At 44.1% G+C, this 26,843-nt stretch overlaps 1 protein-coding gene across 2 annotated transcripts in view; it reads right to left on the bottom strand.

Annotated features, from left to right (window-relative positions):
• PRPF8 (pre-mRNA processing factor 8) overlaps nucleotides 1–24,286 on the bottom strand; it is a 32,591-nt gene extending 8,305 nt beyond the window's left edge. Inside the window, exons 1-31 of one of the 2 annotated variants that reach the window (XM_041725736.1) lie at nucleotides 24,188–24,286; nucleotides 23,888–23,998; nucleotides 23,091–23,259; nucleotides 21,773–21,937; nucleotides 21,460–21,678; nucleotides 21,132–21,344; nucleotides 20,880–21,005; nucleotides 20,686–20,791; nucleotides 19,319–19,509; nucleotides 19,069–19,188; nucleotides 18,788–18,977; nucleotides 18,512–18,631; nucleotides 18,267–18,401; nucleotides 17,640–17,769; nucleotides 16,692–16,888; nucleotides 16,359–16,565; nucleotides 16,076–16,239; nucleotides 15,797–15,923; nucleotides 15,485–15,677; nucleotides 15,034–15,221; nucleotides 14,639–14,877; nucleotides 14,292–14,438; nucleotides 13,878–14,088; nucleotides 13,557–13,673; nucleotides 2,050–2,297; nucleotides 1,633–1,812; nucleotides 1,290–1,425; nucleotides 1,005–1,174; nucleotides 743–872; nucleotides 475–621; nucleotides 118–278 (exon numbers count right to left, since the gene is read on the bottom strand). In XM_041725736.1, the coding sequence (XP_041581670.1) occupies nucleotides 118–278; nucleotides 475–621; nucleotides 743–872; nucleotides 1,005–1,174; nucleotides 1,290–1,425; nucleotides 1,633–1,812; nucleotides 2,050–2,297; nucleotides 13,557–13,673; nucleotides 13,878–14,088; nucleotides 14,292–14,438; nucleotides 14,639–14,877; nucleotides 15,034–15,221; nucleotides 15,485–15,677; nucleotides 15,797–15,923; nucleotides 16,076–16,239; nucleotides 16,359–16,565; nucleotides 16,692–16,888; nucleotides 17,640–17,769; nucleotides 18,267–18,401; nucleotides 18,512–18,631; nucleotides 18,788–18,977; nucleotides 19,069–19,188; nucleotides 19,319–19,509; nucleotides 20,686–20,791; nucleotides 20,880–21,005; nucleotides 21,132–21,344; nucleotides 21,460–21,678; nucleotides 21,773–21,937; nucleotides 23,091–23,259; nucleotides 23,888–23,987 (4,946 nt within the window). In that variant the 5' untranslated portion in view covers nucleotides 23,988–23,998; nucleotides 24,188–24,286. The remainder of the gene's footprint in view (nucleotides 1–117; nucleotides 279–474; nucleotides 622–742; nucleotides 873–1,004; nucleotides 1,175–1,289; nucleotides 1,426–1,632; nucleotides 1,813–2,049; nucleotides 2,298–13,556; nucleotides 13,674–13,877; nucleotides 14,089–14,291; nucleotides 14,439–14,638; nucleotides 14,878–15,033; nucleotides 15,222–15,484; nucleotides 15,678–15,796; nucleotides 15,924–16,075; nucleotides 16,240–16,358; nucleotides 16,566–16,691; nucleotides 16,889–17,639; nucleotides 17,770–18,266; nucleotides 18,402–18,511; nucleotides 18,632–18,787; nucleotides 18,978–19,068; nucleotides 19,189–19,318; nucleotides 19,510–20,685; nucleotides 20,792–20,879; nucleotides 21,006–21,131; nucleotides 21,345–21,459; nucleotides 21,679–21,772; nucleotides 21,938–23,090; nucleotides 23,260–23,887; nucleotides 23,999–24,187) is intronic. The other variant, XM_041725737.1, reaches the window with a different exon arrangement.
• Nucleotides 24,287–26,843: the final 2,557 nt, after the last annotated feature.

Here is a 26,843-nt window from a genome sequence, read left to right as displayed (position 1 = left end):
GGCAATGGATTCAAGTTAGCAAGAAAGGCAGGCAGGAATAATTCCTAAAGTAGCACTGCTAGAAGACAGTAAAATCAAGCTTCCTGGATGCCTATGGCTCGAATATAAAACACTTACTTGGAGTCTGCCAGCAACGAGGGCCGGGAGACATTCCACTTATAGGAGGCAAAGAGCAGGATATCTGCACAGGAAGAATTCATCTTATAGGACTTCCGAGGGTGAATGGTCTCCTTTTGTACTGTCTCAATTTCTAGTGCATCCAGTTCCTGATCAAACACCTGGAAGCAAAGATAGAAAGGTTATGACTGCTTATGGAAGCCCACTAGGAATGAGGGCTGGTAGAGTTTCAGATAACGTGGCACCTGGCGCCAGAACGCAAGTTGCATTCTCAGGGCTTCCAAGGTGGATTTCCCATACCCAAGAGGAAGTTTACCTGACTTCTGGTGGCCCCCTCCGCACCCAATTCTGGCCCACCTGACACAAATCCATCACAATGCTCTCGTGGATCTTCTGCCATAAGTGAGCTCGGAAGATCTGGATAAGAGAGATCTTCAGTGTGGGAATCTTGCCATGCATGAAGATACCTGTCAGGTCCAGCTGCACCTGAAAGCCTACATACACCTGATAGGAAAGAGAGAGGGACACCAGAGATCAAGGGACTTTGGTTCTCAGGGCATAATTAAAGAAGCAGAAACACTTGTTTTTAGCTTCCCATCTTCCCAGGTCTAGCAGTCACACTCACATTGGCCCGGTTGATGGTTGGGGACCACCAGAGGGTGAACCTACGATTAGGAATCTGGTTCAATCCTGAGCGCTGAGCATTAGTTAGCTTCTTCCACTTCATAGACTCCTCAAAACCACTGGCCTTTTCCCTATGAAGAAGAGGCTAAGTGAAGTGATGCCCTGCCATCTCCCAAAGATGGTGAACACCAGAGGAGAAAACACAAAAAACACACAAGTGATGGTTGTGACAGGTTACTGTAAGGAGAGAAGACAATCCTCACCAGAAAAGCCCCTCCCAGGTAGGGAAGTAAGTGCCCTTGAAGAGTGTGTGTTCCAGAATGCCTTCTACACCACCCAGGGCCTGGATCATGTCCGTACGGTAGTTGTTCAGGTTCCAGAGCTTCCCATCATGCCGCTGGTGTGTCCACCAGAAAGGGTTCTGCTTCAAAACCTAGATGGCAAGGCAGGAACCATCAAGCTTCTGGGTGCCTACTGCCCCAAATCCCTGGCATGGCCATGGATTCTTTTAATTCAGGGAAAATCTCTCTACTATGCCCTCCACATACCTGATACTGCTTAAAGTCAGTTCGAACACGCCAGCCCTTATCATAAGCCAATGTGTGCCGGTCCTTCTGGAAGAGGGTGTTGATTCGAGGAATGCCACGATCCCATGAATCTTCTAGATCTTCTAAGGTCAGTCGTCTGTCAAAGAAAAAAGATTTAAGTCAAATGTATTCACACACAGTTTATTTAGCATTCCTCCCTGGCCAAGGATAAACAGGTCAGATGTTAGAACCTATGTCCTATATCCATAAAAATATGGTAAGCTCTGCTCCTGACCTCCACACAGGCTGAAAGATCATCTCTCCATACTCCTGACAGGACAGTTATTCCTTCCTGGATGTGTACCTGTTCTGAGCAATGGCCTCTTGTCTCTTCAGTGCATACTCAGCCCAGACTCGCTGAGAATCAATGAACTCGCTCTCCCATGGCTGTATGTAGCGGTACAAGTTGGGAATCAGCTGGTCTTCTTCATGGCTCATTCCTGAACGAAAGTGTGTGATACCTACATCTGTCTGCTTGGACCACCTGTTTGGGGGACAATCAAGATTATAAAAAATAAATAAAACCTAAAAATAAAGAAACGTCTCCTTCCCTCAAGGTCTAGCAAGGTATTTTTTCTTTCTTTCTTTTTTTTTTTTTAAGTTTATTTAAGTCATCTCTACATGGGCCTCAAACTCACAACCCTGACATAAAGAGTCACATACTCTTCCAACTAAGCCAGCCAGGTGCTCATAGCAAGATTTTCAACCAAGGTCAACCTACCTGAGGTCAGACTGGGGAATGAGCACATGTCCCATTGAGAGCATGCCAAGTCCACCCAATTCCTTAGGGGTATAGAACACAACGGGAGGGAACCGACTGGGCATCTTGGAGTTGAGGCCAATCTTGATACGTGTCTGGATCTTGTTCTCACACTTCACTAGCAAGTCCAGGAGCTCCTGGGTGTTCACCACAGCCTCTCGAAAGTACGTCATAAGGCCTATAAGAGCTGTGTTCCACTTATTCACAATCTGAAAAAAGTGGGGAGAAAGTATATTATAGGTAAGCCATGGGAGGGGGGAGGTAGTAGGGACTACTTAATCCAGTTAATTATATTCTCTATAGTTCTCAAGGAACACTGAGCTCAATGTCATCATGAAAGTATATAAATCAGATGAATCTTGAAAACATGTTAGGTGAAAGAAACTAGATAGATGTGTGTGGGTGGTACAGTCTCTTAAGCATCTGATTCTTGGTTTCAGCTCAGGCCATGACTTCATGGTCCTGGGATCCAGCCCTGTATCAGGATCCATGCTCAGAAGGGAGTCTGCTTAAAGATTCTCTCCCCCTCCCACTGCCCCTCCCCTTACTTGTACATTCTCTCTCTCTCTCTCTCTAAAATAAATAAATCTTTTAAAAAAAGAAAGAAGGATCCCAGGGTGGCTCAGCGGTTAGTGCTGCCTTCAGCCCAGGGCGTAATCCTGGAGTCCCGGGATCGAGTCCCACGTCGGGCTCCCTGCATGGAGCCTACTTCTCCCTCTGCCTGTGTCTCTGCCTCTCTGTCTCTCTGTGTCTCTCATGAATAAATAAATAAAATCTTAAAAAAAAAAAAAAACCTCTAGTCTCTAAAATAAAAATAAATAATAAATTAAAAAAATTAAAAAAAGAAAGAAAAGAAAAAAGAAACCAGCCCAGAATGTCACATATTGCATGATTCCATTTATATGAAATGTCCAGAATAGGGAAATTCATAGATGGAAAGTACTCGTGGCTGCCAGGAGCTAGATGTGAGGGGAGCAATGGGGGTGTGTGTGTGCATGACTGTTAATGGATATAGGGTTTCTTTTTGAGGTTTTGGAAGATGTTCTAGAATTAGTGGCAATAGTTGCACAATTTTATGAATACATTGAAAACCACTGAATTGTACATTTTAAAAGCATGAATTTCACCTAAAAAAATCAATTGAGGCAATATAAACACATAATCAGAGCAAATATAGTAAGTAATCTGGGGGGGGCAAAGGAAGAAAAATGAAAAAAATATTAATAGAGGGAATGAAAACAGGGGCATAGGAATTGCCTTCCCACTATAAAGAACTACAAAACTAAACAAAATACATAAAACAGTATCTTCAGACAACTGACAAACAGGCAACACAGTCCATGACCCTTGAGAAAAAGGAAACAAATGAAGTGAGTTTCACAATTGCTTCAGCTTCCTGCCTACTAGCCATTTCCCAGCCGTACCATACACATGGAGGGGTAATGGAAACAGAACCCAACAATCTCACTGAACTGAAGAGACAGAGATCTGAATTCAGGAGGCCAGGGCAGCTACAATTTGTGGGGTAGAAATACCAAGGAGAAGCAAGGTCTCAGAAAGAAATTTCTGGAGATCCATGAAGGGATTCCCTCAAGCTTTTGGCTGAGTACCAATCTGCATATAGGAACACTCCAAGCTCTAAAAGAACACCACAGGGCAGCCCTGGTGGCTCAGCAGTTTAGCGCCGCTTGCAGCCCAGGGTGTGATCCTGGAGACCCGGGATCGAGTCCCACGTCGGGCTTTCTGAATGGAGCCTGCTTCTCCCTCTGCCTGTGTCTCTGCCTCTCTCTATCTCTCTGTGACTATCATAAATAAATAAAAATTAAAAAAAAAAAAAAAAAAGCAAGCCTTAAAAGGATCAAACTAAACTACAAGTTACTGAACTGCACACAGTAACACAACTCAATACTCTTTAATAAGATGTAACAAAACCTATAAACCATGTAAAAAAATTACCATTCATGCAAAAAAATAGAAATGAATTACCCATAACCAGAAGAAAATTCAGTCAAAAGAAACAGACCTAGCAATAACACAATTAGTAAACAAGGACCTTAGAACATCTACCTAAAAAATCTTTTTTTAAGATGTTATTCATTCATTCATTCATTCATTCATTCAGGAAAGACAGAGAGAGGCAGAGACATAGGCAGAGAGGGAGAAGCAGGCTCCTCGGCAGGGAGCCCAATGTGGGACTCACACTGGACCCAGGGATCACGCCCTGAGCTGAAGGCAGACGCTCAACTGCTGAGCCACTGTGTCCCCTACTTAACAAATCTTAAAATTATGCTTGAGTATATAAAGAAAAATATGAACATAAAGGAGAGAAAAGAAGATATGAAACACCCAGATGGAATTTTCTAAAGATAAAAATTATAGCATCTGAAAAAAAAAAAAAAAAACATTGATGGAAATAAAAAAAATATAATAGTAACATTGCAAAACTACAAAGAAAGTAACAGTTCACATTAATGGAAATGAAGGCAAATTAAACACTTTTTCAGACAAAAGCAGAGTATATTCACTGCCAGCAAGCATCTACTACAAGAAATTTTTTTTAAAGATTTTATTTATGAGAGAGAGAGAGAAAGAGAAGGAGGAAGGGAGGGAGGGAAGGGGAGAGGGAGAGGGAAAGAGAAAGAGAAAGAGAGAGAGAGAGAGAGAGAGAGAGAGAGGCGCAGAGACATAGGCAGAGGGAGAAGCAGGCTCCATGCAGGGAGCCTGTCGTGGGACTTGATCCTGGGTTCCAGGATCATGCCCTGGGATGAAGGCGACGCTAAACCACTGAGCCACCGGGCTGCCCACTACAAGAAAATTTAAAGGAAATTCTTTAAGCAGAATGAGAACAATACCAGGTGGAAATCTGGATCTACATAAAGTAACAGAGAATACCAGAAAAATTTTATAAGTAAAATGTAAAAGATTCTTTTGTTCATTTTGTAATTTCTATATAAAACATAAAACTGTTTAGAGGAAAAATTAGTGACAAAGTACTGTTATAATACAAGTATAGTTAAAACATACGACGACTACAAAGAACGAGGGGAAAAATGAAAATATAATGTTGTAATGTTCTTGTACTATATGTAACGCGATTTTAGTAGTAAACAATACACTGCGGTTAAGTTAGAGATGTACAGAGAACCAAACCAAACAATAAAACACTAAACAAAAAGTGAAACTAAATCAAACAAAACAAAACAAAAAACCCACCTGTGGTACCAGTCTGGCTCAGTTGATGGAGCATGCAACTCTCAGGGTTGTAAATTCAAACCCTATGCTGGGTGCAGAGATTACTTTAAAAAATAAAACCTTAAAAAAACAAAAACACTGGGATGCCTGGGTGGCTCAGCGGTTGAGCGCCTGCCTTTGGCTCAGGGCGTGATCCTGGAGTCCTGGGATTGAGTCCCACATTGGGCTCCCCTCAAGGAGCCTGCTTCTCCCTCTGCCTGTGTCTCTTATCTTCCTCTCTGTGTCTCTCATGAATAAATAAAATCTTTAAAAACAAAAACAAAAAACCCACCAGCCCCTTAATCCAAAATATAGCAGGAGAAGAAAAAAGCAGAATGAGAAATGAAGAACATGATGGCAGATTTAAACCCAACTACAGGGGCGCCTGGGTAGCTGAGTCGTTAAGCGTCTGCATTTGGCTCAGGTCATGATCCTGGCGTCCGAGAATCAAGTCCCTTCTCCCTCTACCTATGTCTCTGTCTCTCTGTATCTCTGATGAATAAATAAAATCTTAAAAAAAAATTTTAATCCAACTATATTAATAGTTCTATCAAAGACTTCAAGACAGAAAATTATGAAGAGGTAGATTTCATAATGATGAGAAACAATTAAGGAAATAATATAATTCTATGGGGCACCTGGGTAGCTCAGTTGGTTAAGCATCCAACTCTTAATGTCAGAACACAGGTCTTGATCTCAGAGTCACTGAGTTCAAGCCCTGCATTGGGCTCCATGTTGGGCATGGAACCATAACAATAATCCTAAATATATTACATACCTAACTACAGAGCTTCAAGGCATATAAGGCAAAAAGAGATGGTGGTCCTATTGATGCAGAAAACTCAATAAAATCATGTAATTATGTCCAGAGACACAAACAATACATATTCCTTTCAGGGGTATCAGAGTTGGTCATATGTATAGAGCGTCTTTGTGTATACCAGTTATAAAATACAGTTCTAACTCTAGTAATCTCTTCAGGTACACGACCTAGCATTCCAACTGGCATACTCCCTTAGTCATCCCTTAGTGTATATAGGCTCACTGTTCCATGGACGAAACATTTGTCAGTTTGCATTTTGATATCAACAAAATGGCACCCCCTTCCCCAAGCCTGCTATATCTTGGACAAATCCTTGGTTTTCCATCTGTAAGCCAACTGCATTTTGCCCAAGTTTCAGTTTTGTTCAACAAAACATCCTGCCTTTATATAATTACAACCTAACTGTGATGTGGGTAATTCTGTGTGGCTAAATATTTTAAGATTCCAGATTTCTGAACTTCAGAAATTCTTCCATGTTCAAAAAAATATATAATTTTTAAAAAAATGTCATGTGGCTTTATGCTAAAAGCTTAAACCCTGAGATCATGACTTGAGCTGAAGTCAGACCCTTAAGTGATTGAGCCACCCACACATCCCAAAACTTGGATATCTTTAAAAAAGTAACTGTGTCTCTGAACCCCTCCCAAAAACAAAACCCCAAAACAAACAAAAAAGATGGACCCAAAAGAGGAAATAAATAAATCCACAAGTATAATTGGAAATTTCTAAGACTCTTCGCTCAGTAATAAAAGTAGACAAGAAAATCATTAAGGATATAGAAAGACTCAAACAACACAATCATTCAATCCACTGAATCTGACATTTATAAAACACTCTACCCAACAGCAGAATATAGATTCTTTTCAAGTACACAGGACAGTCACCAAGACAGACCTTATGTGTTAGACCATAAAACAACTCTTATTTAAGACATTTGGGGGGATCCCTGGATGGCGCAGCAGTTTGGCGCCTGCCTTTGGCCCAGGGCGCGATCCTGGAGACCCAGGATCGAATCCCACGTCGGGCTCCCGGTGCATGGAGCCTGCTTCTCCCTCTGCCTGTGTCTCTGCCTCTCTCTCTCTCTATGTGTGACTATCATAAATAAATAAAAATTTAAAAAAAAAAAAAAAAAGACATTTGGAAAAACTAAGATCATACAGAGTATGTTTTTCTGACCATAATGGAATTACAATAGCAACTAATTATAAAAATCCTCAAATATCTGAAAATTAAGTAGCATACTTCTAATTAACATATGGGTGAAATAAAAACTCTCAAAGGAAGTAAGAAAATAGGGCAGCCTGGGTGGCTCAGTGGTTTAGCACCACTTTCAGCCTAGGGTGTGATCCTGGGGACCGGGGATCGAGTCCCGCATTGGGCTCCCTACATGGAGCCTGATTCTCCCTCTGCCTATGTCTGTGCCTCTCATGAACAAATAAATAAAAATATTAAAAAAAAAAAAAAAGGAAGAAAATATTTAACTGAATAAAAATAAAAACACGACTTAGCAAAATTTGAGGGATGCAACTAAAGCAGTGCTTAGAGGCAAATTTACAGAACTGGATGCTTCTATTTCAAAAGGAAGATCCAAAATTGATCTAAACTTGACCTTAAACTAGAAAACTTGGAGTAAATTAAGCACAATGTAAGTAAAGAGAATATAAAAGCAGAAAACAATGAAACAGAAAAGAGAAAAATAAAAATCAAGGAAACCAAAGTAAGTTAGTATTTGGGGAATAAACAAAAAAGGCGGGACACCTGAGCGGCTCAGCGATTTGAGTGTCTGCCTTGGGCTCAGGGTGTGATCCTGGGATCTGGGATTGAGTCTCACATCGGGCTCCCTGTGAGGAGCCTGCTTCTCCCTCTGCCTGTGTCTCTGCCTCTCTCTCTCTGTGTCTCTCATGAATAAAATAAATAAAATCTTAGGAAAAAAAAGTTCTCTGTAGCTGGTTCTTGGAACTGCCAGCTGCATGGTTTTTATCACAGAATGCACCAGTTCTACTGCTTTATTCCTGCAGGGGAGTAAGTACGAATTTCCAAATACCACATTCCTTTAAGAAAAGCAGGAGTTGCTAGGGATTCAGGGAGGCAGGGAAGAAAATGCCACTGAGTGAACAACTCCACATGCTAAGTAGCAGGTAAGAATTTTACATACATTATGCCTTTAAGTCTTCAGAAAAGGGACAAATTCAATGTCTATAACTTGCCCAACCCACCACATCACCCACTTGAAAGGGAATGTAGAAAAATAAAAACTGATTATTAAGATCAAAGGATTCTAAGTGTCTTCTTGCTTTTGTTAGTATTTAATAGTAACCAGTAGAAAAATTAAATCTATGATACATTAGATGATAAATTTTCCAATTAAAAGTAAAAGTATGACTGGCTAGAGGAGAGATGAATAGTCAGAGAATAGAGAATTTTTAGGGAAATGAAAAAAAAAATTTTTTAAGGTTTTATTTATTTATGAGAGACACAGAGAGAAACAGAGGCAGAGACACAGGCACAGGGAGAAGCAGGCTCCATGCAGGGAGCTCGACGTGAGACTCGATCCTGGTTCTCCAGGATCACGCCCCGGGCTGAAGGCGGCATAAACTGCTGAGCCACCGAGGCTGCCTGGAAATATCCTGTATAATAACAGATATATGTCATTATACATTTGTCTAAACCCACAGAATTACGCCACCAAGAGTGAACCCAAAGTTACGCCTTTGGATGATTATGATGTGCTGGCAAAGGTTCATTCCTGGTAAAGGCACCACTATGGTAAGTGGTACTGATAACAAGGAAGGTTGTGCATGTGTCGGGGCAGGGAGCATATGAGAAACCTCTATCCCTTCCTCTAAATGTTATTTTATTTTATTTTATTTTTTTTATGATAGTCACAGAGAGAGAGAGAGGCAGAGACACAGGCAGAGGGAGAAGCAGGCTCCATGCACCGGGAGCCTGACGTGGGATTCGATTCCGGGTCTCCAGGATCACGCCCTGGGCCAAAGGCAGGCGCTAAACTGCTGTGCCACCCAGGGATCCCTAAATGTTATTATAAACCGAAAACTGTCCTAAAAACTTAAGTCTAAAAATAAATAACGTGAAATAGAAGTCAAATCAAAACCCCCAAAAGAACAGAGAATCATATCTACTGCCAGGCAAAGATGTTCTCCAGGTCTGTCCCTCTGGCTTTATAGACTTCAAGTCATCTAGACATGTGGAAAGGGACTCCCTGGTGAAGGAAGCAGAATGGGAAAGCAGGGAACAAGCAGGAAAAGTTGCCTTGAGGCTGTGCAGAAACTGAAGCTAACTAAGTAGGCTGTATCTTGTAAGTCAAGATTATCTATGTCCATCTGTTTTCCTTCTGTTATTCCTGGCCCTCACCAAAACCTTGTTTAAATGTCTCAATCTTATTTTATAGATCCTCCTAGTACTGAAGGGAAGGGTCCTATCTCCAAGCTCTGGCAAGTGTAGTACATATTCTTAAAACAAGAATGACAAGAGAACCTAAAGTGCTAGTGGCAGCAATGATTGCCAAGAGAGCCCAAGGGGGAAGGAAATTATAGAGGACAAGAGTGGGGCCTTAACGTCTAGCCACCTCTCATCCTATTGGGCATTTCCCTCCTATTATTAACCTTGGGAGACCAAGAAATTTTATTACAAGTACTCCCTTAAGATGCCTCAGGAAATAAATTCCAATATTCTACTCCCTGGTCATATCTCTGATCCCTCTAATTAATGAAAGCAAACATTTACTAAGCAATTTATTGAATAATGTAACTTACTACATTATTTCTCACAAGGAAAGCCCTCTGAGCTAGGTAATACGTCAGTATTTTCATTAAAAAATTTTTTTTATTATTATTTTTCAAGAATTTGAGACAGAGCATGTGAGAGAGAGAGCATGAGGGAGGAGAGGGGTCGAGGGGGAGGGAGAAATAGATTCCTCACTGAGCAGGAAGCCCCATGTGAGGCCTAATCCCAGAACCCTGGGATCATGGCCCAAGCTGAAGGCAGATGCTCAGCCGAATGAGCCACCCAGGTGTCCCTCAGTATCCCTATTTAAAAAAAAAAAAAAAAAAAAAGTTTAATAAGGGAATTTCTAAAAAAAATTTAAAAAATAATAATAAAGGAATTTCTACACCCAACATGGAGCTCAAACTCACAACCCTGAGACCAAAAGTTGCATGCTCTACTGACTGAGCCAGCCAGGTGCCCCATCATGAGTATACCTGCTTTATGGAAAGAACGAGGCCCAAAGTGGGTGACTTTCCCAAGATCCCAACTAGTCATGTGATAGAGCTGTGATCTGAACCCAACTAGCCTCCAGAACCTGTACTTCTAACCACTTCTAAACCTCTTTGCTAACTTCTGACCTCTTACATATCTACTTCCTTGATCCCTGCACTTTCTTCCAAGGCCTTTAGCCTCTTCTGGTCTCTTCCATACCTGCTCCCCACCCCCAATCCAGGATCCCAATAGAGGCCAGCGCTCTTGATTCCCCAGCATCCAATCCGTTACCACTCCACAACAGTCCTCTGGCAAAACCCCAATCCTAAATTACCTCTATGATACAGGCACTTTGTCCATCCTGTCACTGAACAGCTGAGTGCTTCTGGGAAGAAATCACACTCAGAGTTGTCCTCATTTTCTTGAAATCCACCTGGAGCACACAGTTTCTTCAACAATCATACCAAACCCTCACCACTGTGCAAGTTCAGCAAAGCTGAAAAATTCAAGACTTGTAATTTTCCACTCAACTTTACGTTCACATCTATCCAGACCTCTTTTCTTTTAGGTCCAGAGGATGTTCCCTCTGCTTGCCCTCTACTGTATCCCCACAGTCAACTCCTGGGAACATTGCTCCATCACTTACCACAAAGGTCTGTTGCACCTTCAACCGCTCCTGGCTCCATGGTGATGGGAACATCAAGTCAATCCCATTTAAAAATACTGCCTTGACTTATAACTCCCTCTAGGTGGCATCTAATGTCCTCCTTCCTCTTACTCCAGCTCTGGCAAGTTGCCAGTCCTTGCTGTCTCCACTCTCATTTCCCATAAAGCTTCACCCACTGCAATCTGGCTTCTATCCCCACTATTTCTGAAACAGCTCTTGCTAAGGTCACCAATGACGTCCTGACTGCCAAATCCAATGGATACCTTTCAGGCCTTATCTAACTAAAACACTCTTAGGCAACTGACACTGTTAAATGCCCACCCCAATTCCTGACGTCCTTGGCTTTGAGAACCCGGCAAGCTCCCAGCCTGGCCATGCTGCTGTTTCATATGGTTCCAAATTCATCCCTCTGCTCTTCTCATTCCTTACACTTGACCTGGGTAATCTTGCTCACTCTGGAGCTTTAAACCACCTCCATGCTGACAGACTGCTACACCTACATCTTCAAACCAGGTATCTTCTCCAAGCTTCAGACGCCAAGCTCCACTTGATCATCCTATAGGAGCCTCGAAGTTACCCCTGACTGCTCTCACTTTCTCATTTCATTTCGCCCTCAAAAGCTTCAAGCTCGAAGTATTTTTCAGCAAATCTAAGAGACCACGAATTTAAGAAACATTACTAAGGGGACACACACACATACACCACCTGCCCATATTTATCATGGAATAAAAAAAAATAGGATATAATAAAGGCCTGCCAAACACCTCCATCTGGATGTTCTCAGGAACCTTAACCTTGTTACATCCTACACTAAACCCATTTACCTTCTCTCCTAAACCTGCTCTTCTTCCTGTACTCGTCCAGTTGGTAGTGCCAATACCCAGCTAGTCAGCCACGCCAGAAACTGTTCTTTCCCTTTCCCACCAAAATGAGGCTTTGCTGATTTTACCTAACTACTTATCAAATCTGCTCCTGTCTCACTGCTCCCACCACTGTCATTGGGACTTCAGAAGTCCCCAAACCTGGGATGCCTATGTCTCTGCCTCTGTCTCTCATGAATAAATGAAGAAAATCTTAAAAAAAAAAAAAAAAAAAAAAAAGTCCCCAAACCTGATCTCCCACCCGATTCCTCTAAATCCATCCTCTCCACAGCTGCAAGAGTGAATCATGTAACAGAAATCTGGAAAAGTCACTCGCACACCTAACACCCTCACAGGACTGTTAACAAGGCATGCAATGGCCTCCATTGTCTGGCTCTAGCTCATCTATCCAGTCTCCATCTCTTATCAGTTCCAACTCCACAACTGTACTCTAATAAACCGTGAATTTTGTATCATGCTAGTTACCTCTCCAGGGCTGAAGAAATGCCCTCACCTGCCTCATCACCTCACTTTTTTTCAGGAAGCCTTTCATCACCCTCTCCCAGACTGGGCTAGGGTCATTAACCTGAGTCTCCTCATAGATTCCCAAATACCATAGCCTCTACGAACACTACATCCTGTTATAGTTCTTGTCCATGGATCTGTCTCTTCAACTAGATTAGGCCAGCTCAACAAAGGCAGAGACTCTATCTTACACGTAGTACATGCACAGCCTTGAACACAGTAGTTACCAACAAACACCAATAGGATGAATGAATTATATAATTCTTATTTGATCCTTAGAGGGAATAAACCAACCCCAAAAGATAAACTTTTCTCTTGTACCATTCTCCACCCCTGGGAAGTGAGAAATTTTAAGTAAGAAATACTACGATAATGGGCACCTGGAAGGCTCGTCAGAAAAGCATGTGATTCTTGATTTTGGGATTGTAAGTTTGAGCCGCATGTTGGGTGTAGAGATTACTTAAAAAAATAAAACTTTAAAAAAAAACAAAAAACAAGAAAATGTATCCTTAACACAAGCATTGTTTGGGGCACAGCCTAATAAGAACCTGGCATTTCCTTCTCTTTTTGCATTACTGAGACACTTGAAAGCATCAGCCAAGACATTATATGCACCACTATGGAAGCATGGAAAGACAGCAGGAAGAGTAAGGTGACTTTTTAAACCTTGCAGACACTTAAGTATACAGTTAACAAATCCCCAGATTATTCTTTCTCAATTCCAGTTGCCTTCAGCTGGGCCTTTGGAAGCAACTGAAGGGAAAAATAATCACTGAGATAGCTAGTCATACTTGCTTTTTAATATGCACAGTGTTATTGGTCAAAGATGAGCTATATAAATAAATAATAAACTCTGGGAAAATGCAAAAACTGAAAACTTTTGTTCAGGTTAAAAATCCAACTTCTAATTCTTACCTTAGAATCACCACAACTACACAGAACTACACTGCACATTCCCTACAGAGTATTCTCAGAAAGTACCTGAACTATTTTGACGTTATAAGCTTCTATACCATAAGGTATGGAAACTAGTACACTGAGCAAGCCTGGGAAAAAACAAGAGCAAATCAAGAGAAAAGCTGAAAGTCATAGGAGATAGAAGACATGAGGGAGGTTGGAGGTTGGGGTTGACTGCCTTATATACCTTGGTGAAGGTGGTAGAGCCAGAGGCCATCAGAATTTGACGCACGCGGTTGTGGAAGCGCTGCATTGACTCATCATCCACACGCAGGAAACACTGAGCTGTCCGCTCTTTAGTAACCTAAACCACATGGTCAAGGTGAAATTTATGTCTGATACTGCCACAGAAGCAAGAACCAACTCTGACGCCCCCCCCAAACTAAACTCTACCTAATCAATAAGGCACAAATTAACTGATAATGAAGTTATGATGGTGTCCTCACCCCCATGTACCCCAGAGAAACAGGGATGATATGCTGCTCCTAGCCCCCTTCCCAAACTGTACCTCATTCTGCAGGTTCCACACCCCATCCTTGTGGGTGAATTCCTCATAGCTGGTGCGGCATTTAGGTAGGATGCGGCATTCAAAGCCACACATGTTGAACAGCAGGTTGGGGTTATCCTTACTGTACACAGACACGAAACTGTTCTCCCACTGAACTGTAGTCACTGACCGTGGCAGACGGTTCTTGATGTCCCAGAACACTGCCCGACCCCTGCTCACAGAGAACATATGGTCACTTCATTCTTCCGGGACTTGAAGGGAACTTCCCTCAGACTGCCAGACTCACAATATCCTAGGAGAGTATGCTCCTCCTACCCAGGACACAACTTCATAAATCCCCTCTATGCTCTGCGTCCCTCAGGCTGGTAACCTTCCAGCTCCCACAGCTTCCTACAGCCCCCACTTAAGACTCACAAGTTGACATCATGTTTCATGAGGCGCATGCGCGCATCTCGGGGCCAGCACTTCTTGTTATTATAGCCAACGATATTTTCATTGTTCGGGTCAGGATGCTCTGTCAGGTAACGCTGGATCAGGTCCCGAGCCTCATCTGCTGTGAACCTACACCAAGCAAGATGCATTGCTGAGACCTACAACTCCATAGATAAAGCCCACCTCCAACTCCCATCCTACTCCTAGGACCTTCTTTCGGTTTTAGAGCCCAAGCCAGCAACAAGTCAACTAACGTACAATAGCTGAGTCCAGAGGCTGGGGACATGCCTCAACGCCCTGCCAGGATAAGAATCCAGGCAAGCCCTCACCTGAAAAAAATATGGATGCGATCGATGTATCTGCAGAAGAGACGGATGGGGTGGGCAGCCTCAGTGGCTATGTCCTGGAAACTGAGAAAGTCATTTGGCATCTGAGGGGGCCCAGCCATCTCACTGGCCCGGTGCAGTCCCAACACCAGCAAATCCATCACCAAGCCATAGTACTGCACAATGAATGAGGCAAACTGCAGGCCTCTAATGATCCCGTAGGAATTTGTATGGTTCATGTCCTAGAATGAAAAATTGAGAACTCTGAATAATTCTTAACTCATAGCCATGTCCCAGGCCTCTCTGGGGCCCATCCTCTCTGGTCTTCCTTTCAGCAAATCCTTCCTCACCCAGACACACCCCCGCCAATTCCTTGATACCTTGCCTCCAAGACACACCTTATAGTTGATGACGACATTGTTCTTGGCTGTCATGTAGTCAGCTATGTTGTGGTCTACAATGAGTCGCAGCAGCCTATTAAGCAGGGTCAAGTCGATCTTTTCATACATCTTCTCAAAGCGTGATTCCAGCATGACATTGCACTCGCCCTCACTTGTCTCCCACACATCTTGCAGATTATTGATGCCTGAGTAGGCAAGAGAGATCTCCAGGTTAGAAATTCCCTTCCAAGGCTGGTACCTGCAGTCCACAACCTCATCCCACTAATATTCCACTCATTCATCAGGACTGCTAGGAGTGTCAGCTTTGCTTGGTATAACATCAACATTATTTCCTTGGCACTACGCGACAAGAGTAAGCTAATTATACTGCCTGGATGAGAATTTCGATGTAGAATTAAATCAACCCAATTCACCTCAGTTCCAAAGGGCAAAGCAAGAAAAACTTTACCTTGGCACCACTTGTAAACAAGCAGAGGAGGTGGTTCTGTGTCGGCAGGCTTGATCCAGGGTGGGAAAAGGCGGCGCTTGTCAGCTTCATACCAAAGGTACTGGTCCAGGTAGGCATCAGTGATCTTCTCCAGTGGCTCTACATCATATACTGGCACCAGGTGGCTATAAAGATCCATGAACTCAATGCCCACCTGTGGGACAGGGAAACTTACTCAGATCCACCAACACCTGAAGCAACCCGCTACCTGGTGCCATACGTGAATAGCATAGCCAAGAGAAAACTCAGGGGAGGGGGGAGCATTTTACTCACTTCTTTAAAGGCTCTCTGTGTGAGGAGGTGACGCTTGATGCGTGACAGTGCCTCATGGGGATTGTCATAGGCTTGCTCGATCAGACCTAGTTCTTCCCTCTGAGACTGGTTTAACCGAGACTTCACACTGACAAAGAAACAGGAAAGATGAATGGGAAAACCAAGAGGAAGCCAAACCCAGAAAGGCCTAAGGCTAAACCTTCTTCCTTTGGACACTAACTGGGATGCTGTCTTCCTGCTTTCACCTTCCCAAGGGAAACCTCCTACTGTACTCCTCACCTGTAAGCTTCCTTGAGCCGCTCTAAGGCCAAGATGAGCAACTTGGTGTCATGCTTGTAGGAGAGTGGGGGGAATGGGATGGGTGAAAACCTCCGGCTCTCCAACCAATGCACAGTGGTGGTATACACTGCCACTGCTTCCTCTGCTGTGATGTATGGCCCATCCTGCAAAAGACATGATAATCAACCACTGTAGCCTAATCCCTACAGAATAAGACATGGTCCAACTCTGCATTCTTCCCTCTGCCCACTCCCCAATCCTAGCCCAGCCTAAGCTGCACGACCTTCAGGTAGTTGTGCTGTCGCTCCTGTTCTGCCTTGAGATAGAGCCGAGTGAGGCGCCCCAGGTTCTTTTTGCAAACAGTCTTGTCCACAGTGGCTCCACGGCGGATTCGTTCTCGGTTATAGTGGGCAGTGTTGGTCCACCAATCAGCCTTGGCCTTCACATATCGAAGGATCATATTCTCTATGGGCGTTGGCAGCCCAGGTACCTGCAAGTACAAAATGCACAATGAGAATGTGATAGCAGTCACATAGCTCCCAAAGGAAGTCCAGGAGTGATAATCCTAACCCAGAGAGATGATATCCATGCCTTCTTGGAGTGGGGCGACACCTACCTTCCAGGGAATATTGGCCTTCCAGCAGCGCCAGGCTTCACTGAGGTGCTGCAGGATCGTCCGGGCCTTGTTCTGTTTGATTCCCTCAGGCATCATGTCCAGAATGTCATGCATCACAGCTGCCCGAAGCTCCAGGTCAAAATGCGATTCCACTCGCTGCTTTGTTACAGTCTTTGCCACCCCCTTGGAGTGTCGGCCTAGAAATGAAATTTTTTAAGAGTTTTTAAAATTTATTTTATTTATTCAGAGAGACAGAGAGAGAGAGAGAAAGGCAGAGACACAGGCAGAGGGAGAAGCAGGTTCTACGCAGGGAGCCTGACATGGGACTTGATCCCGGGTCTCCAGGATCACACCCCAGGCTGCAGGCGGCGCTAAGCCGCTACGCCACTGGGGCTGCCCAAAATGAAACCGATTAAAAGCAAGATTCATGGCTTTCAGTAAGCCTCTACTACCATGCTTCCTATTAATCATGGTTACACTGAAATCAACAAGCATAAATAGTGTCCAGGGGATCCCTGGGTGGCTCAGCGGTTTAGCACCTGCCTTCAGCCAGGGTGTGATCCTGGAGACCCAGGATCATCAGGCTCCCTACACGAAGCCTGCTTCTCCCTCTTCTCCCAGAGCCTGTGTCTCTGCCTCTCTCTGTCTCTCATGAATAAATTAATGAAGTCTTAAAAATTAAAAAAAAAAAATAGTGTCCATATGCCTAGCTAGCACATGCAAAATGACAAACTATTTCAGACATTCACAACTACGCTTCTGAGAAATTTCCATCCTTCAAATGCAAGATAGCTTCAAGGCCCCAAAGAGAAACCAAGAAACACAACAGTAGGTCAGAATCACTAGAGAATGGGACCTACAAGCAATCCAGCAGGAAGGGATAGAATGGGAACGTAAGATCTACCTGTGAAGCGAAAAAACAAACTGGACACAGAGAAAACCACTCACCTTCAAACTGTCGGGCCAGAAGGTTGCCCAGCCACCGCTCCAGCAAAGGGGTGATGCCACGCATGAAAAACAGCCAGACTCGCCAGCCAGCAGCCCAGAAGCCACAGCCAGGGCCCTTCCCTACAGGGCCCTGTGGTCCCAAGCAGTAATAAAGAACTTAGGTTAGCAATTCATTTAGAGAGCAAGAGAAAATTGCACACACAGATGGGGTCAAGAGGAACGCATCTCAGGCAACAGAGAGGCAAAGAGGCAAAACTCTGGGACCTCAACATCAAAAATGGAATAAATGAGAAATTCTAACACAGAAACCAGTAACTGGGATTCTCTATTTAAAGGCAGCCTTCAGTGGAAAGTGTTACGATTAATAAGGTGAGGGCAAGTAATGAAACGCTCAGAACCTTTCTCTAAATTGGTCCCTAGAAGGAACACTGACTAGACATAAATGGATCTGAGACGCGGGGTCATGAGATTGAGCCCCGTATCAGGCCTCACACTCAGTGTGGACCTAATTAAGATTCTTTCCCTCTCCCTCTGTCTTCCAAACACAATAAATGAATGAATGAATGAAAGAATGAATAAATGAACAAACTGGATGAAGAAAGTGAGAGTATGAGGGCAGGGTCCAACCGTATTGAAGCGGTAATAGATGAGATGCTTCAGGTCCTTGCACATGCGAATCTGCCGCATCAGCTTGTATTTGTACCGGTACATGCCCGTCAGTTGCCCCACATGGGCAAAGATATACTGCAACCCATCTGCCAGCTGCAACACAATGATTCCATCAGGCATTAAGCTAGAGCCAGCTCCATGATCAGCTTAGGCTTCATTCAGCTTCCCTACCTAGGGCAGGGATCAGGGATACTTGGCCTCACCTGGAAGGCATCCACATTGCCCAAGCGATACTGCACATGACTGTCCACCACCAACTTGGTTAAACGCAGAACTTCTCGACACAGATGGAAAGCATTTCCAAAACGAGATTTCTTTCTTTCCTGGAGAAGGTGCCAAGAATAGAAAAAAAAAAAAACAACAAAAAAAAAACCATTGATCAGTAATGGTCCCAACTGGATGTATGACTTCCTCAGAGGACAGAGCAAAACCAGTCCATCCCTCAAGCCCAGAAGACCCTTAAAGTACAATGCAGACACCTTGGTAGTGAGGGTCTTGACAGGCTTAAGATTGAAGTTATAATCCAGATGCAGATAGTTGAGGTTTTTTCGGTGAATAAGAAGGTTGAGCATGTTGTAGCCCTGGCGGCAAACCTGAAGCCCCACCTCTACCCAGTCCAGCTTTGTGGACTGAAAGAATTTGGTAGCTTTGAAGGAACGAAACAGGTACCTGGGGTGGGAATAAGTGGAAAAGTAAGAATTAGCTTCTTGGTTAAATTTGGAACAAAAGAAGTCTGAGCAATGACCCTCAGGCACCTTACCTCTTCTTTTGGGCTTTAGGGGGCCGGTGCTTGAGGGCATTCAGCACATAGTACTTAAGCAGTTTCTGGTAGGAGACCCTCACTTTCACAGGCTGCCCAGCAGGACAATGCTCCCGATACCTGAGAAAATAAGCCAACCAGAGCTAGCCCATTTCTCCTTCTAATCCCTCTGGTAAAGACTGAATGTCAACCCAGTTGGAATTCTTTTCTCCTATACATCTACTATCATCCCCCCAGGTATTAGTCTTACCAGTTCTTGACAAGGGGGATGTCCAGGGCCCGGCGGGTACGACCAGAGCGTAGGTTGAAGGGCCTTGGGGCCCAGAGCAGGGCAATGCCATTGGCTGTATTGTCTGTGTAGAGGGGTGTGTCCTTCAGGAAGGGCTCCACAAACTCTGGGAGTTCAAACTCCTCATCATCATCAGGTAATGGTTCCTGGCTCTGAAAGAACAACCCCCAAGGGTTCAGCTCCCACTGAACTGAACAGAGAACTGGGATGAGAGGGAAATTCTCTGGGGCTGAGCACAGTGGTGCCATCTACCATGGAAACTGGGCTGCCAGACAAGAGAAGCCCTAAAGGGCCAGGGCAAAAAGGGCCAAGGGAGTAGAGAACAAGATAGGGCCAAGCAGAAAGCAAGCATCACCCCTCACACCCCAACAGGCTCACCAAAGGCCTCCCAAAGGAGTCCCAATATGTTAAGTAAACACAAAAACTAAGCTAGAGTAGGGAGATCTGTTAAGAACACTATAGAACATGGGTAAACATCAAAAACATTATTTCAAACCAATCACAGGGACGTGTCTGCCTTTGGCTCTGGGTGTGATCCCAGAGTGCTGGGATCGAGTCCTATATCAGGTTCCCATGGGGAGCCTGCCTAGGTCTCTGCCCATGTCTCTGCCTTTCTGTCTCTCATGAATAAATAAACTCTTAAAAAAAAAAAAAAAAAAGGCCAATCACAAAAGACCACATACTGAAAGATCCCATTTATATGAAACCTCCAGAAGAGGCAAATCTACAGAAAGACTAGGAGTTGACTAGGGGAGGGAAACAGCGACTGCTAATGGTATGGGAATTTCTGGGATGATGAAAAGGTTGGAAAATTGTCTGTGGATATAGCTAAACTACTTTGTGAATAAACTAAATACCACTGAATTATAAACTTTAAATGGGTGAGTTGTATGGTATGTGAACTAATATATCTAATAAAAGGATTGGAAAAAATTCATAATGCAAACAGCCTTGAACATACTATACGGAAAGTCCCAATCACAAAAACCCAGATTATACAAATAACTTAGTTTAAACCAAGCGCTTTACTGACATATTAAAGCTCAAAGGAAACACTAAATAGATAGTTCAATTTTTATTTAGTAACACTTCAGCTACAGTCAGCAAATTTCTCTTCAAAGAACTAAGATCTTGGTAGCCCGGGTGGCTCAGTGGTTAAGCGCCGCCTTCAGCCCAGGGCCTGAACCTGGAGACCCGGGATCCAATCCCACGTCGGGCTCCCTGCATGGAGCTTGCTTCTCCCTCTGCCTGTGTTTCTGCCTCTCTCTCTCTCTCTCTCTCATGAATAAATAAAATCTTTAAAAAAGAAAAAAGAACTAAGGTCTTACCTTGACAGAGTGCCTGTGAGAAATTGGGTTGATCAAAGGATCAAAGTAGAAAGCTGGGAGATCAGGATCCTCAGTTTTGATGAACACAACATTAGGAGTGTGGTACCTAAAATAAAGGAAAAGTAATAAACTCAGGTTCTCCTGCCCTGGCCCAACATCCTCTCCCCGCTCTCCCCCTTTGCTCTAGCTCTCACCAGGTAAGGTGGACATGGTGTGGAAGGTTGTTGTACAGATAGGGAAAAGCAATCTTGTATTCAGTGCGGATAGGCTGCCGGATGATGATCTTGTTAATATCGTTGAATTCATTCCAGTCTTCATCCCTAGGGTACATTATCAAGGATGAGCAGACTAGTTGGGGAGTTTGGAAACTACAATGGCATCTCAAGGATCAAGATTAGATTTTATTCAATCCAAGGTGCCTATAATCCCTAGTATCTCCAACTTACTGGAGGTTGATGTCTCGAACAAGAGGTTCAAATTTGGGGCCTCCAGGAATGGCCATATTGAGTGCCTTGGACGTGAAGAAGGCTTTCAGATCAAAGAGATAGAAGTAGTTATCATCTACCAAGTCTGTCAGGAGCTGATTGGCCAAGCGGTATAGAGTGGACATCATGGGCAGTGTGAACTGCCAGCGCTGGTAAGTGGAACCATTCACGTACCTAGGGAAAAAAGACAGGCCTATGTCAGGTAGCCAAGCCATTCTGTCTATTGCTCACCCAGGACTCCTGGACTTCCAAAACTTTCCCAGGAGTGATAACGCCAACCATCACTCACTTCCGACTATCCCTCAATGGCTGGTGGTCATAAAACCAGTCCAACACAGGAGCATCCTCTTCAGGGTCCAGCTCTAGCTGAATGGCCTCCAGTGGTTCAACATCCAAGATATTGTCAGCATAGTCCAAAGGTGGCTCCTCATCATCAAAAGGGGGGAAACGCATCCTCTTGAAATGCCTTCTGTCTCTTTTTTCTCGACGCATCATAATCCACATTGACCTAAAAGCCAGCAATTTCACACTATGGTTTCTACCTGCTGCCCCCAACCACCCCCCACCACCATCAACAACAACCATATTCTAGCCCTTCTCACCCCCACTGGGAGATGTAGACAGGTTCAATGACCCAGGGAATCTCATTGACAAAAGAAATGGCTCCAGTGATGTGGTACAGCACAGGTACATCCCGAATCTGCTCCCAAGGCATAGGCATGTTCTCCAGTAGTTTGAGGACTGCATGGGGCATGTATTTCAGGGCACTGCAACATTAGGGAGAGAGAAGATTATAAATGACAAAGCTGTTGTTACCTGTGCCATGCAGGTGTCATAGTACCACATTCCACAGAAAAAGCCACATGGTGTCATAGTACCACATTCCACAGAAAAGTCTGCCTTACAGTCCAAACTTAGCATACAGGAATCCTGTCTCTCCCTCTGCAATTGTGCCAGTCTTCCTCTTAAACTGCACAGTTTCAATATCGGGTTTCTGTCCCTCTGTATCAACAACTGTCCCTCTAAAGACAGCTTTTGAGCTATTACACATTCTATACTATCTTCCTATAATAATAAAATATTCATCATAAAATACTCATCATTATACCCATCTTTCTCACATCTGTCAGGCCACTAGACTGTAAGATCCAGAAAGGCCATTACTGCCTATTCATTGCTATATCCCTAGCACCTACCACAGCTTTCAAAATAATATTTTTTTATAAACAAACATCTATGGCTCCTTTTTTAAAGATTTTATTTATTTGAGATAGAACATGAGAGACAGCACAAGCAGGCCCCCCGCTGAGCTGGGAGCCCAATGTGGGGTTCCATCCCAGGACCCCGGAATCATGACCTGAGCCGAAGGCAGACGCCCAACCAACTGAGCCACTCAGGTGTCCCTTTGTTTTTCTTCTTAAGGACAATATTACAACAGTTTATTAAGTGGCTAACGTTTTCCTGTCCAAATGGAAAAGAGATTTACTAAGGCACTTATACATGTATTCACTCAGCTTGGGGCCACAGAAAAGAGCATAGAAGCCTCACGAATTAAATATCCTGAACCTCAGAATTCTGATCACTGCTAAGTTAAAGGCAACAAGAATGTAGTGTCCTATTATGGGTTTCAATCCATTCAAAGACAGGAGCATCTTATAGCTCCAACAGGACAAATTAATGTCAAGTCAAGAAAAAAACTCAGGGCAATCAAGAGAATAACTAAAGATCTGAAAGTTATCACAGAATCCTAGTTTTTTCTCTCTCTCTCTCTCTTTTTTTTTTATAACCACCAAGATGGGCTGTCATAGAGGATTCCTGTCCCAAAATGACAGAGCAGCTATCCAGGACTGCAACCTATGGGACAAGGATAAGGGAAAGGGGCCAAAGTTGGGAATGAAAGAATTCCAAGAGGTTCCTTACCCCAAGTAAACCCTTTTGTCATGGCGAAACTTCCTGTTGGTCATGTCTCCATGGTCTCGAATGATCTTCCTAACGTGTTCTGGGGGCATGTCTTCTTTCTGAGCATCCACAAATCCAAACTTTCGCTTTTCCGCATAGCGCTTGGCCTGTAATTGCTGCCATTTTCGGGCTACAAAGACACCTCAGTTTATTTATTTATTTATTTATTTATTTAACTTTTTATTTATGATAGTCACAAAGAGAGAGAGAGAGAGAGGCAGAGACATAGGCAGAGGGAAAAGCAGGCTCCATGCCCCGGGAGCCCGATGTGGGATTCGATCCCGGGTCTCCAGGATCGCGCCCTGGGCCAAAGGCAGGCGCCAAACCGCTGTGCCACCCAGGGATCCCGACACCTCAGTTTAAATAACTGCACACCCTTAGTTGAATCAGTCCCATGTCTTGCCACAGGGTAAGCCCCTGTCAGGATATAGGAGTTAAGGGTGGGCGTAGAACAGGAGCACTCTTTGCCAAGTCTCTTATCTCACTGTGCTTTATTTTCCTTTATCACATTTATGATTGTCTTACTTTTTTCTCTTTTTTTACAGATTCTTAAGTTTTGTTTTGTTTTGTTTTTGCACTGCCTGCAAATAACAGACACCTTTGCACACTTAATTAGATGACAAAAGGAGCCAAAGGTGAGTTGACACCTAATGCTCTGACTTGCCAAAACGAGTTAAGGAAGCAAACACGCTGCGCGCACGCGCACAGCCGCCCTAAGCCGCCGGGCCCACAGGCGCCCTCCCGCACGCGTTCTTCACCTTTCTCTTGCAGCTTCTCCTCCGACATGTAGTCCGGCAATGGGGCTAGAGGGCCGGGCACCGGGTTACCCGGCCCTCGGTAAGGAAATACTCCAGCCATTCCCGGAGAGTCTGGGGGACAGAGAAAGAAAAAATGTAACGAGAAGCAGGGCTCGAGCCCAGCAGGAACGCGCCGAAACCCGTGGTCTGCAGTCCCGCTTTGCTCAGAGTACGTCCAGTCCGGCCCATCCCAACGTTCCGGCCGTCCAGCCCGACCCCATCACGCCTCCCGCGGCCCAGCCCTTGACGCCCACCACGCACCCCCACAGGCCCTCACACAGACGGCCGCTTTCTTCGCAGCGCAATGGCGGCAATCCTACGTCTGTCGCGCGTTCCCAACGCCGGGAAGTACGCAACTCTTGTTCAGCAGTTGACCCAATAGGCGCCCGTGTGCTCAGACGGATTAGAGAGCTCACCAATTAGAATACGGGTACAAGTGCCGATAGGGCCAGAGGGGGCGGGTCCGTAGGCGGAAAGCTTAGAACGCAAGAGGGTGGAGTCCGGTAGGCGCTAGCCCCGCCTCCCGCCTTTTTCAGGCTGCCTTAGAGACCTGGAGTAAACGGACCTCGCCTTCCAGTCAGCAACTGATGCCCTATCAGGCAAAGACCCTATTTTTGAAAAACAAATTTATTAAAATCTGCACATTACACTGTGTCTACTTTCACAAATGTAGACTTGAGGTCTGCGAGCTCCGAGTCCATCAGTCCTTTTCTTCGTTCATACATTCATTCATCAAGCCATCATTTACTGAGTGTTCAGTATGTATTAGGGATTGGAATTGCAGCAGGGGAAAAAGCCAAGCTCCTGGAGCTCATAGAGAGGCGGGGAGGTCAAGTAACCCAAAATCTAGGCAGCCCGGGTGGCTCAGCTGTTTAGCGCTGCCTTTCAGCCCAGGGCGTGATCCTGGAGACGCGGGTTCGAGTCCCACGTCAGACTCCCTGCGTGGAGCCTGCTTCTCCCTCTGCCTGTGTCTCTGCCTCTCTCTCTCTCTGTCTTTCATGATTAAATAAATAAAATCTTAAAAAAAAAAAAGTAACCCAAAATCTTACAATGCAATGTGATGAGAATTTGGGGTAGGGCATTTAACCCTGGCTGTGAAGTCAAAGGGTTAGAATATGAACCTAGGGCAACTTGGATGGCTCAGCGGTTTAGCACCGCCTTCGGCCCAGGGTGTGATCCTGGAGACTCGGAATCGAGTCCCACATCAGGATCCCTGAATGGAGCCTGCTTTCTCCCTCTGCCTGTGTCTCTGCCTGTCTATCTCTCTCTCTGTCTCTCATGAATAAATAAAATCTTTTTTAAAAAATAGAAAATGAACCTAGAAAAATAAAGAAGTCGTGGGGAACAGCATTGCTCGGTGTCCTTACCTCTCCCTCTCCATTCCTCTTCTCTCTCTGGCAGTGATTACATTATGGAGTATATAGTGGACACCTTATAAATGTTTCTCGTTTCTTTGAGGCTCTGCCTATGTCTTGCTGCCTGAATTGTGCTGATCTCCTGCCATCCTTGTTCCACTTTCTATGTCTTATTCCATCCCAACAACTTTAAATCTTAGTCAACAGGTAAGTTTGTTTGAATTCACACAGTTTATTGTGGAGGATGCAGAGGAATTGTAACCCATACACCCTCTCAATCTAGTTGAGAATTTAGGACTCAAAAGTGAAATAATTAGAGAAAAATGCAAAGGGGAGTTCAGGCAAGGGCTGGCTGGTGTGGAGGTTCACACAGGTCACAGAAAGGAGAGGAGCATTAGTAAAGATTTGATGGAAATGGGTGGATGTGAAGGATTTATCCCATCAGGGATAAAGAAAGTGGAAGGAAAAAGGAATCCCAGGTGGTGGGAACTGCTAGAGTTGGGAGTTTAGAAAGAAGAACCAATATGGCATGCTCTGAAAACAGCCAATCAGCCTGGCAGCAGTAGAAATTCCACCATCATCATTATTATGTTCGTCATTGTCATGAAGTTCTTCCATTTGTATAAGGTTCACTTCTGTGAACTTGTGCTAGGTATTGTTCTAAACCCTGGTAATAGGGGATCCCTGGGTGGCACAGTGGTTTGGCGCCTGCCTTTGGCCCAGGACGCGATCCTGGAGACCCGGGATCGAATCCCATGTTGGGCTCCTGGTGCATGGATCCTGCTTCTCCCTCTGCCTGTGTCTCTGCCTCTCTCTCTGTCTCTCTATCATAAATAAATTTAAATAAATAATTAAAAATATAAATATTCTGTAAAAAAATAAAAAATAAACCCTGGTAATATCCTAGTATAGTCTATAGTTTTGTTAAAAGCACCAATATCAGGATGCCTGGGTGGCTCAGTGGTTGAGTGTCTGCCTTTGGCTCAGGGTGCGATCCCAGAGTCCTGGGATTGAGTCCCACATTGGGCTTCCTGCATGGAGCCTGCTTCTCCCTCTGCCTGTGTCTCTGCCTCTCTGTGTGTGTGTATCTCATGAATAAATGTTTAAGTAATTTCTACAGTCAGTGTGGAGCTCGAATTCACAACCCCAAAATCAAGAGTCCTGCTCTCCACTGACTGAGTCAGCCAAGTGCGCCTATACTTTTTCTAGACAGCATTATTGAGATATAATTTGCATTTTATAAAGTTCACCAGTTTTAGGTATACAATCCAATGATTTTTATCATATTTATAGAGTCATGCAATTATCATTACTATTTAGTTCCAGAACATTCTCATCATCACAAAAAGAAACCTTGTACCCATTAGTATTCACTGCCCATTTCCTCCTATTCCTCAGCCCTAGGCAACCACTAATCTACTTTCTGACTCTATAGTTTTGCCTGATCTAGATATTTCTTATAATTAGTATCATATAATAGTGATATTTTGTGACTGGCTTCTTTTACTTAGTGTGCTTTTAAGGTTCATCCTCAAAATACACACACATACACATCCATATGC

The sequence above is a fragment of the Vulpes lagopus genome, chromosome 12 (assembly GCF_018345385.1).
Source record: "Vulpes lagopus strain Blue_001 chromosome 12, ASM1834538v1, whole genome shotgun sequence".
NCBI classification, from domain to species: Eukaryota; Metazoa; Chordata; class Mammalia; order Carnivora; family Canidae; genus Vulpes; species Vulpes lagopus.
This window is presented reverse-complemented; position numbering and strand designations above follow the sequence as displayed.